At 39.9% G+C, this 12335-nt stretch overlaps 1 protein-coding gene across 1 annotated transcript in view; it reads right to left on the bottom strand.

Moving 5' to 3' along the window:
• LOC149459994 (steryl-sulfatase-like) overlaps nucleotides 1–12335 on the bottom strand; it is a 123800-nt gene that overhangs the window by 84351 nt on the left and 27114 nt on the right. The window contains exons 3-4 of the mRNA XM_089680287.1: nucleotides 9935–10072; nucleotides 5369–5528 (exon numbers count right to left, since the gene is read on the bottom strand). Coding sequence (XP_089536413.1) covers nucleotides 5369–5528; nucleotides 9935–10072 — 298 coding nt within the window. The remainder of the gene's footprint in view (nucleotides 1–5368; nucleotides 5529–9934; nucleotides 10073–12335) is intronic.

Genomic DNA, 12335 nt, shown 5'->3' with positions numbered 1-12335 from the left:
CCCTGTGACCATTTTAAAATTGTAGAATTCCCACAGACACAATTGTCACCAGGGCAAATGTAGTATGTGAATCTCCCCAGGGGGGACACACAAAAGCAATAATATGAATGATTTAATCCTGATATAACCCTTCCCTAACTGATCTTTTTCTGCTGCAGTTTCACTTTCCCTTCATGTCTACTCTCTACCCCTACTCTACGACTGGATTGAAAACAAGAAGAACTCATCCCTCTGTCACTTTACTCTCTCTGAATATCAGCAAGCCATCTGCACTGCAGAACACTTTATTGGTTGGGCTGTTTGCCTCCAACAAGATGTACTGTAAAAACTATACAATTTAGGTACTGGCATTGCCTGTATTGAAAAGAATCCTTAAAGATATATCATGTACCATGGAGGTGCATTGATTTGTTCTTTGTATAATATTATCATTAATACTATAATAGTATTATTAAACATATTTAAATAAAGCCAACAGTTTGAGCATTGCTTTACAATCTAACGGGAGACAGTACACTTACCATACAATGAAACACAAGAGGGTTAAGTGGGCTCTGCTCATAAGAGCTTACAATCTAACAGGCACCTTCCGGGAGTTCAGATTAAAGTATTTAAAGACAGGTAAAGTCACATTTTTTACTACTGTAGTCAACATGAGCATTCCCCAAATGGATGTCCCATCCTTCATGAACACTATGGCCCTACTTTATCTGTACTTAGAAAAAACAATAAAGTGTTATATATTTTGCATCCTTGCACTGTTTTCATGTTTTGGATTTAAGCATGTACCATGCTCCTTTTGTGCCAGAAAATGTAATTTCACATTGGCTCAAACTAGATTTAACTTAAGCTCACCTTTAAACAGTAATTTTATGTGCATACAATGTGTGCTACACACTATTTAAGCCTATCTGTGGCTGAATCTTATCACAATAAAAGTTAACAAACAAATATAATTAGGCACTTCAAGTAATTACTTCACTTCTAATTCTTACCTTATCTCTCAAGAGAAATGGACATTATGGACAAGAACAGCAGGCATAGTTGAATTCAGATAATTAGGGGACATAGAGGTATTTCAAGAATTTACAAACTAAATCATGAGATATGTGCCAAGATACTTGCAAAAGCTGAAGTGTATCTAAACCCAAGAACATAAATGTAATACGTTGCAGCCTATTAGTACTTAGTTGTGGTAGCTGCATATTTTGCTTTACTTTTTTCCTTTATTTTTACCCCATGACACCCCAGTAACACACTTTCTATCCTCCAACCTAAAAAAATCTAAATGTTTGTATTGCATTGAAAAGGATTAGAACCACTAGCAGGTGTGTATTGTTGTTTGTTCCCCTATTGAAAATATTTCCTCACTTTTTGTTCTAGCTGAAGTTGGTTAATATGTCTTCAAAAGTGCCATGTGTGTGGCCAACATAAAGTGGAATTGAAATTAAAAAAGTAAAAAAGTTGCTACAGTATATTATAGGAATAAATATACTCTACATGTTTATTGTACCTAAGTAGTACCCTGAAAATCTACCTGTTGTCTGGAACATCTCTAAAAAATATATTGGTGCCTCCTGGTATATGTGCTCATGGACTGTAAGAACCCTCACAAGCTCATAGCTGTGTAACTGCAGTGTGAAATCTAAGGCACTGCTACATCTTGGTGCTGGTGTCAGGAGATCTGGTGATGTCATAACTGTGTCATAACACTGACATGAGGCCTGACTCTACGGCCAGCTCCACACATTCAAAACAAAGCTTGGCACGTCAGAAATTGAGAAAAATATCAGTTGGGAGAACATAGGCAATGTTGGTAACTAACCCTTTACTATCTGCCTGCTTTTTCTGGCACAGCTTCCAGAATTCAGTTCCTCTTTAAAAGCATAAACCATACTGCAGACCTGTTTATTATAACCAATGTGAGCTCAAACTGGCAAATGGATGCCCCTGTTGTTAAAAATGTCACTAATGCTACAAGTACAGTATGTGTATGTCATACTAAGGAATCGTATGCTGATGTGAAATTAAATATGTACTTACAATACAATTTCTGGATTAATCAAGATGCCACTGTGTTGCTGGTCAATGCCAATTGACCACCATACAAGACCAATAAAACTGGATCTTCTTCTCAAGTTTAATTAGATCTTTGTCATCACTTTTACTATACCTCATTGAGACACATTCTGGAATTTTGTGTTAACAGTACTGAACACTAAAAATACTAAAATTATATTGCTACCCATAAAGCGTTTGGCCTTTATCAAGGAATAAGCCCATCTGTGACTTGAACTTGCCCTTTAGTAGACCCTGACCATTACTGACCATTACATAAAGTACAAAACCATTCACCAGTAAATCTAGCTCATCAACAAACTGCTAAAATTTACAACATAAAAAATGGCAACTGTCCCAACCTTAGCAGTAAGGTGCACATGGAGGGGCAATGCACATCGCAAACAAAGGATTTATCAGCAACACTTTCCTGCCAGCCTGAAAAACAACCAATTTGGCCCTGTCTAACAGTCTGCATTAAAAACAGAGGATTTTGTTTGCACAAATTTGCAAATACATGTGTAAGACACAGTCCCGCATCAAGGGTACTCTGTATACTGTGGACCTAACTAAAATTTCTACAGACTCCATAGGAGGAGTACATGTATCCATGGATAGGTTAATGGCAGGTGTTCCTGGAGGAGCCCATCCCTCCTTAAAGGTACAGGGACGCACTTGACGCCCAGCTATACCAAAATGACAGCAAAGGCATCCACTGCGTCCCTGCATCCAAGTTAGCCAACTACACAAAAAATGGCAAACATCCCAACCTATAAGCAGCCTTAGCAGTAAGGTGCACATGGAGGGACAAAGGATTTCCTAGCAACACTTACCAGCCAGCCTGCAAAACAATTTGGCCCTGTCTAACAGTTTGCGTAAAACTAAAATTAACACCATATATTAATTGCAATGGATTCAGCTCAGGTAAGTCTGTAATTCACAGACTTACAATACAGTTCAATTCCAAACACACATAATTCAGTATTATGTATAGTTTTGTCCTGGCACTAGTTATTGATTCATTTCCATGTACAAAATTGATTGCAGAGATTCTGTGATTGCTATGCACTATGTTTGGTTGCACTGTAGTATGACTGAAATGCATTCTTGAGCTTTTGACTCAATATCAATTCTTATGCATGGTGATGAATTTTACATTTTAGCTGAAAAAGACTACGACATTATGAACAGAGTCACATAAAGTAACAAGATTTGAATTTATCTGCATAATGTCTGAGGTATTTGAAAAAAATGGAAAAAAAAAGAAGCTGAATAATGTGCTTGCTTTTCCTTTATGTTACGTTTCCTAAAAGCATTCAATAAATCATAAGCTTTAGAGTGCCTCTTCAATGCACTTGGGCAAAAGTAACAGTCTGTCAGATGGTGCTCCAATGCTCCAGTACAAAATTAAAAGTGACCCTGCTGTTGATAGCAACTTAACATTTAGAATACTAAGAAAATGCTCTAATGCACTTTGATGAACTAATTCAACTACAAATTAACTTAACTTTGAAACGGGAGGGTAAAGCAGGTCATGTTTTAAAGTACTTGGCTTTCTTTTACCACTTGGCTGAGAGGAAGACATAGATTACAAAGTTACAAAAGTTGCTCTCAGATTTAAACAACTTTTAAATAACTAATTGATTTATACCTTTGTTGGAAATGCTCTGCAATTTAAATGAAGCTTCACTGCTGAATGTATCGTGCTATTGAGCTATACTTTCTGGAAATTCACTGAAGTAGAGATCTCAGCTGTTAAAGAGCCATCTTTAGGTGTAATGATTAGGTAATGACTGCAAATGTATTCACAGGTTCTGGTTTCACCAGACATTTTTCCTGTTGTATGGTGGCTTTTTCCTCCATCAACATTGTTGCTCTGTTGAGATATACAAGGAGCAGCGGGAATCCTGAGGGGAATAGAGGCGGGGTCAGTACACTCAGGATACCACCACTGCCGGCAGGGGCGGACTGACCATTTGGAAACCCGGGCACTGCCCGAGGGCCCAGGGTCAGTAGGCGGCCCCATGAAATACCCCTGGTAACTTTTTCATAGGCTTTTTTGAGTTTGGGCAAGGACACAGGGGCCCCATGATCCCCTATTGCCCGGGGGGTCAGTAGGGGGCCTCATGAGATGCCCCTGGTACCTTTTTCATAGTCTTTTTTGAGTTTGGGCAAGGACACAAGGGCCCCATGATCCCCTATTGCCCGGGGGCCCCATGAGTTGTCAGTCCACCCCTGACTGCCGGTAATACACAGAATACCAGTGGTGTGCTAGGTCCTGGCACCAGCATTAAAAGAAACCAGACAGTATAATCCCAGCCATCAGTGGGTTAAGGCAGCAGAATTTTATCAAGTAAGCTAACTACTGAGCACCAGTGCTGGAGGAGGGGGGGGGGGTCTTTTCATAGTCTAAGCCTGCCACTGACAACTAATGCTTAATGCTGCGAGGGGTCTTATTACAGCTTAAGCCTGAAACTGACCACTAATGATGGAGGGGGCTCATATTACTGTTTAAACCTACCATTGACCACCAGTGCTGGAGGAGTTTATTTTTACAGCCTAAGCTTTCTACTGTCTAACCAGTGCTAGGGGTGGACTGGCTCTTATTACTGCCTAAGCCTGTTACTGACCACCAATGCTTGGAGATTACTATTACAGCCTAACCAAGTCTCTCACCATGAATATTGGGGTTCCTTTTGCAGTCTAGCCTGACACCAAACACCAGTGGTGAGGGTTTTTATTACAGCCTGGACTGTGCACCAATGCTGGAAGTGTAGCATTACTAACACAGACCACCAAAGAATGGGGATATTATTGCAGCCTCTCATGCCAATGCTAGAGGTAACCATTACTGCTGCTGACACCAACCTCTATACTACATGTCATACAAACCAAAGCAACACCCAGTTTATTGACCATGCCTCCTGGTGTTCAGTGGGCAATGCACGTCATGTGCCAACTTTTTTTCTTCTCTTTCAAGGCATCCCTCCTAACTATTTTCACATGCTTGCAGCTATGCAGAAGATAGCACTCCTGCATGCCAGGCAGCATAGAAATTCATTACCTAGCGAAGTCCAGTAACCTTAGCAATCAATCATTTATCCCTTTATTATGTTAAAAAAATATAAATTCTGATTGGTAAGGGTTATCTCTTTTTTTCTTATTGCATAAGTTTGTTCGTTTCAGGAGATCAGATTAAATAATATACTTCCATTTACTTTTTTTGGGGGGGGGGAATCCAAACAGAGACAGTTCAAAGAGAAAGAAATGTGATCTAGGGAAGTCTATACATAAATTATAAAAAAAATACCTGTCTTGAGGAACAATTGATCCAGAAAGTTTAACAATTGTAGGGAAAATATCCATGTTGCTTGTTGGTTCATTAATAATAGTTCCAGCTTCTATAACTCCAGGCCATTGAATAAGTCCCGGGACACGTATTCCCCCTTCCCAGCATGTAGCTTTTCCTCCTTGAACATATTTATAGATCGTATTACATTACACTTGAAGTAGATTCAAAACCAATTAACAAATCCTATATAAGTTTGAAAAAATCTTAGATAACAAGATATTTTATTTTTGAAAGCTATTTTCAATTATTTTAAATGTGCAGCTTTCATTAAAATTATATCTGGTGATTTATTCAGAATGTTACTTTCGGACAGAATGGTTCAGAAAGGCTCAGTTCTTGTTATGGTATGACAATTGTTTTCTAGTTGTCCACAGGAGTTGTCACCCTGAAACACACATCTGGACTTCAAAAACAGTCATGCCAACACACATTGTACAGGAATGATCCCCTGTTACCATTAGAAATCCAACCCAGAGCAATGATGTGCAGCCCACACTAGAGCCAGTACATGTAGACAGGAAGTGGTTACAAAGAAGCTGCAGGAAATCAGCAGAATTGGGATGTGAAAATAGATGAAATAAAAATGAAAAGCACATATCTACTTTCAGCCGAACACACTTTACTTACATTTAAACATTCAACCTAATCTGCATTATAACTTAAAGTGCAGGAAAAGAAATAGCCTCATTACTATTATTATGTGAAGCAGTCTAAACAGTAATAATAGTGGGACAAGTAAAGTAACCATAGCAACTAATCAAATTGCAGTTAACTATAGTCAAAAACACAAGTGACTTTATATTGGTTGTCATGGATAACTACATTTGCATCGTCATCATTGCTTTGTGTGACAGTTTTATTAAATAAAACCTGCATATGCTGAATTAAATGTCCTTCCCATGTCTACTTAAATAGCATTAAAACAATATTTTGGTAGAAAGTTAGCCCAGAGGACATAATAACACATACAGAAGAAAGGGAAAAAAATGTTCATATTCAAATATATATATATATATGCACTCGACCAACGTCCCATTATTTACTATAAAGCTAATTCTGAGAGCAAATTCTATGCAATGACATTTTGTGTTTGTGCAATCTCCATGGATGTAATCATCAAGTACATGTGTAACAATAAAAAAATGAGACCTATGCATAACCTCTCCTCCTCTTCAGCTTGTAATAGCTGCAGAGGTTTGTACGGGAACAAAAACCTGTGCTGCCAATTATCACAATATAGTGAAGCAGTGAAAAGTTACATAATTGTAAGCTTTCTGGAAATGTGTCCATTGTTTTTTGCAAAAAAAATATGTTGAAAACAGTTAAAGGTAAATGCCAGGGAACTATGTAAATATTTAAATTCTGCAGTTATGTATTGAACAGAAATTGTTGAATGTACGTACATCTTCTACCAGCATACGTATGTAAATCTTTTTTCATATCGGTATTTGTCATCTCTTGCACAAAAGCATACAGACTGCTGTGTGTACTTGGGCTTATATGCAATATGTTCATAGGAATAGAAAGCAGAAGAATCAGTTCATCAGTCTGCTTCTTCTCCATCACTTTCCACTCACAGTCAAGGGCAGGGAGGTGAGCTAGTTGCATTGATTTGCCACAGTAAAGAAAAGTCAGGTCACTGCCATAGATTTGCTCTCTGTGAGGTTTATGTAAATCACCAAGCTCAGCTGATTGCCTTTAGTGTCATCAGGAGATATTAGCCTTCATCAAGCTTTAACACAGTTCCCCTAGAGCAGTATGTCATGATTTTATTAACTTAAACTATTTGAGCCCTGAAAGGGGGGGGGGGGCTTTTTTCCCTAAAGGATGTTGGCTGTATTTAATGATCTTAACCATTAAAAGACCTGCAAGTGAAATGCAGTTTTGAACCAGGCACTTCTCAGTACACATCCAAGAATTTGTCATCTATGGAGCACTTCCTCTATTGCTATCAGAAAGGTAGCAGCCTAGGACCAGAACAGGGTCCATCTATACTATATTTCAAGAACAAATCTACTTCTTTGAAGGAATAATCACTTTATGGTAGATCCATCTGAACCAATTTTCACTTTTAATGGTCCAGGACTATCACATATGCATAAGGATAGGTTGGATACAAGGGCAGACTGACCATTCGGGCATTGCCCGAGGGCCCAGGGTCAGTAGGGGGCCCCGTGAGAGGCTCACTGTCCGGTGACAATGTGGGGAGTGGAGGAGGTGGCAGTCTCAGATCCTGGAAGTAGCTCACCTTTGAGGGAGTTTAGGTCCTGGCCAGTGGTAGTGCTTTGTACCGGCTGCTGGTGATGGAGCTGGTGGGCAGTAGGAAGGTGAGAGGCAGTGACGTATCATCCATGAGTGCAGGGTGTTCAATACACACACCCTGCACCCACGGATGAAATGTATCAGGAGCAAAATCGGTGATGCAGCGGTGGGGACAGTGACAAGCACCAATCTCCCTGTATGGCTTTCAATAAAGCAGCTGAAAGCCGCGAGGGAGAGGAGAAATAGCTTTCAGCTGCTTCATTGAAAGCCATACAGGGAGATCAGTGCTTGTCACTGTTCCTACCGCTGCACCGATCATCCCTGACTGTGCATCAGATTTCCCTTCTTGGCCTCCCGTGTGCTGCTTAGCCATCCCATTCCCCCTGTGTGCTACTCAGCTCCCTCTCGGATACCTCAATTTGCCCAGCCCCTCTCCCCATCCACCACACCAATGGCAGAGCAGAGGAGAGAGCCCAGATCTGCTCTGCCTCCCCTGTCCCTGCCCACACTCCCCACCACCCCTGTCCCCGCCCACACTCCAGTCCGAAGAGATTGTGTGGGGAAATTGTGTCCAGATCAGATTGCAGCTCTGTGATGATTCTGAATGTGCCGGTAAACCAGGTACCATCCACATGAGTCCTTCCCTCCCCACCTTTGTTCCTACCCTTTCTTCTTTCTTCCCCTCCTTTCTTTCTCCCTCTCTTTCCTCCCTCCCCTTCCATCCTTACTTCCTTTATCCATTCCTGCCCTCCCTTTTTTTCCTTCCCTGCCCTCCTTCATCCCCTTCCTTCATTCTTTCCTCCCTCCCCTCCTTTCATTCCCTTCCTTCCTTAATTCCTTCCTTCCCTCCCTCCCCTTTCTTCCCTCCTTCCCTCACTCCCCTTCCTTCATTCCTTCCTTCCTCCATCCATCCATTCCCTCACTTTTCCCCCTTCCTTCCTCCCCTCCTTCCTTTACTTCCTTCCCTTCCTCCATCCATTCCCTCCCTCCCTTCCTTCTTTCCTCCTCATATAAGGGGGTACAGGTTCTGTTTATTCATCTGTTTATTTATCCCAATCTATTTACAGCCCAACATAACTAGTGCTCCCTGTTCACTCCCTACTGACACTGTCCACTGCCCCCACAAAACCATTGTGAAAAAAATTAATACAAAAATAAATTGTAAAAAATAATTAAAAAAATTAAATAGTAATAAAAAAAAAAAAAAAACTGACACCCATGCCGTTGCTCTACTGACACCATCCACTGACCACCCAAAAGCATTTTGAAAAAATAATGAAAATAATAAAAACATTACATTTAAAAAAAAAATTATAAAATTGTAAAAAACAATAATAATAAAAATACAGATCTACTGACACCATCCTGCACATACTACCCCGCTTTACACTCCGCAATCCTTTCCCTGTACATACTACCAACCGCCATACACTCCGCACTCCTCTCCCTGTACATACTACCTACTGCTATACACTCCGCACTCCTCTCCCTGTACATACTACCCACTATCATGAACTCCACACTCCCCTCCCTGTACATACTACCCATACACTGCACGCTGTACATTCCCTATTTAACATTAACACATTCTGCATGTAAGTCATCTCAAACACTATTTAACCATACCCCTTTTAAGCCATGGCAAATTGTTTGCGCAATTTAAAATACACCCTTCTCTCTCACCCCTCCTCTCTCATCCCTTTCTCTCTCTTACTCCTCTTCCTCTGTCTCTCTCACCCCTCCTCTCTCTCATCCCTTCTCTTTCACTTCCCTCTCTGACTTACTTCCCACCCATGGTAGCCATCTTTAAACCTGGAAGTGCCCAGTGGCTTCTACGGAAAGAAGCCGGGGACATTCATGCAGTCTTTGCTGCAGTAAATATTTAAATGTCCATTCTATGCAGCTGAACTGCAATATGTAGATGTGGCATTGTGTGGGTGTGGCTGGCAAGTAGGCGGGGACACAGGGGACCCCATTATCTCTTATTACTCGGGGCCCCATGAGTTGTCAGTCCACCCCTGGTTGGATAGAAACAAAAACCTTTTGGCAGGTAAAGAGGCTCTGGTTTTTCAATTGTGTTTTAGGTGTTTGACTAGTTCAGCTGCTCAATATCATGTTTCTCTATTTGAGTTCTTCTTTTATATAGGACTGTTAAAGACAATTGTAAGCTAATTATTGTAAATAAAGATGCATGACTTTCCATTCAATAACTGAATTTGGGATTATTGAACATTTTATATATTTATAAAAAAAAAATATTACCTTTGTAGATTCCATTCCATCCTCCATGAACTTCGCCAGTAGAGGAAATCTCCTCTACATGTCCTCCATTATCAGACGTAAAATATACCAATGTATTCTTCTCAAGCTGATTTCTTTTCAGTTCTTCAATAATCTTGCCTGTCAAATAAATTAAATAATCATTTGATTGGGAATTGTTTGATTATTCTCAACAAACCTTGACTATGTAGTACTCTCACACTTGGGCACATTTAATTACAAATTGCAATTAAAATGCATAAAATTGCAGTTAACCATGTCAAGAAAATTTCAACTTACTATCAAAATTTACTCAAGTGACAGCAAAGATTAAATCGGTTTGGTTTCTAAGGCTTATGGTACTTTGCACACCCTACCGATGGTATGTTCAGTCTGGTTTCTTCTAGCTTAGTGCAAATTTAGCAGTGCTTTAGATTCATCCATTTTAACATCTGTATATTAAATTGTGTTTACATTTGTGGAAAAATACTATTAATTATTATACAGAAAGCATAATCAAATTTCATTTGTATATGTATAAATGATATTTGTTGCTGTCAGTATATACTGTAAAATTCTAGCATACTATAGATTGAGTCCCAAAAGTCTACTTTACTGCATTATATGTTTATTGTGCTGGAACAAACGTCTGATGCACTCACAATTAAAGTGTTACTAAGCCCACAACAGTAAAATCATTCTGTATATGCAGTAAAGCATGCTTGTTATACTCACTGTGGAACCTATGGGGTTAATCATCTGCATTGTGTATAAAGGAAGTTTGATCCTGTCTTCACTGAACCTCTAGGAATCACTCTGCATATGCTTAGTTTAGTGTGTATTGCTAGAGAGTTTTTCTTTTCCTTTGGGAGGGTGCATGTGATCAGCACATCAATCAGCACTGTCCAGACAGGTGGTCAGGAGTTATGCAGCTTCATAGGACAGTCAGAGCAGAATGAAAACTCCTCCTACAAGCTTAATAACCAGTGCTCAGCTGGACACTGATAGAAGTCACAAGATTGTTATATACGGCTGATGAGAAAAAGTATTTAGCAGTTTATATTTACTAAAATAATTGCATTTTCATGTTCTGTGTACTGTGGGAGAACCAATATAGTGAAAGCAGGGACATGAGTTTAGTAACACTTTAAGAATTATTGAACAAAAGCACTTAAAAGACTGGTTAGAGTAGCAGTTTGGGCTAGCAGTGAGTAAAACAATCTGACAAAGTGATTCAAGATGAGGTTACATACAACATTTTTGGACACAAAAACATGTTTTGCAAGCTAACAATTTACTTCTCGACATGAAACAAAGACTATGAAAAAGTCTAGTGAATGTCTAGTGAGAGAAGATGTGTGTTTACAGTGGTCATGACTGAACTATCTAAGCCCTTCTAGCTTGCATTTTATTGGTTGGAAGTTATGTAACTTCAATTGCCTTGCCAAAAAAGTGTGTGTGGGGGGGGGGGGGGGGGGAGTATCTGGAACAGAATGGTCCCTACATGATTTAGTAATGCAAAGCTGGATGAAAGTGCAATCTTAAAACAATCCAGGATTTCAGCTTGGACATCCTCTATCCTAGCCTAAATTGTTCTAACTTCCAACACCCTCCTCTAAGTTATAATAGGCATTCTGATTTACAGTAACTAGTACAAAAATCTATTTCAATATATCAACAACTTTCAACACTCCAGAACAAAGAATCTTTCTCAGCTCTTAAAAGATGAGAAGAATCCTTCCCAATATGAGGGGAAATATCACATTTGACAGACGTCCCTATGACAGATGCCCCTGTTAAGTGATTGAGAAGACTTATTTTCTGTTTCAGTGGCAACCATCAGTGGAGAGATTGTACTTTGTTGTTGTAGCAACAGTCATTGGGACAGGAAGTAAGGTGGGATTTCCTCAATGGGGACACAGCCTAATTGCCTTCAAAGGTTTTGGCTGTTCCACTTCAATCATATACTGAAGCAAAATGAAATACCTCTGCTACAAAGAGTTCTTTCCTCTTTCAAATTCATGTTATGATTTGTGATTGTGAACATCCACACCCCTTATCACATGTGTCCTAACCCAGGCATTTATTGCAGAGGAAAAAGGGAGTGCTTCAGACCAATTCTTTTACAGTTTAATGAGAACATTGGGTCTAACTATGGTCCCTTTTGGACTACACAGCCATATTTAGTGTCAGGAATGGACTTGCCAGTGGTGGTGGGACTCACCTGCCTTGTGGGCTGCAGTACCAGGGCTGGCCAGCTGGTGCTCTCAGCAACCAGAGGCTCACTCCTGCAATGAGCCATCACCTGAAGCTGATTACAACAGGTGTATTTAAGGAATGGCCAGGCCTGTGATCAGGGCCTTGGTGTATGTTTCCCATGGGCCCCTGTACCTGCATCCTGTCT

The sequence above is a fragment of the Staurois parvus genome, unplaced genomic scaffold, assembly GCF_062004578.1.
Source record: "Staurois parvus isolate SC_StPar_1 unplaced genomic scaffold, SC_StPar_1.0 ptg000238l, whole genome shotgun sequence".
Classification (NCBI taxonomy): domain Eukaryota; kingdom Metazoa; phylum Chordata; class Amphibia; order Anura; family Ranidae; genus Staurois; species Staurois parvus.
The sequence above is the reverse complement of the archived record's forward strand: the minus strand, read 5'-3'. Positions and strand labels throughout refer to the sequence as shown.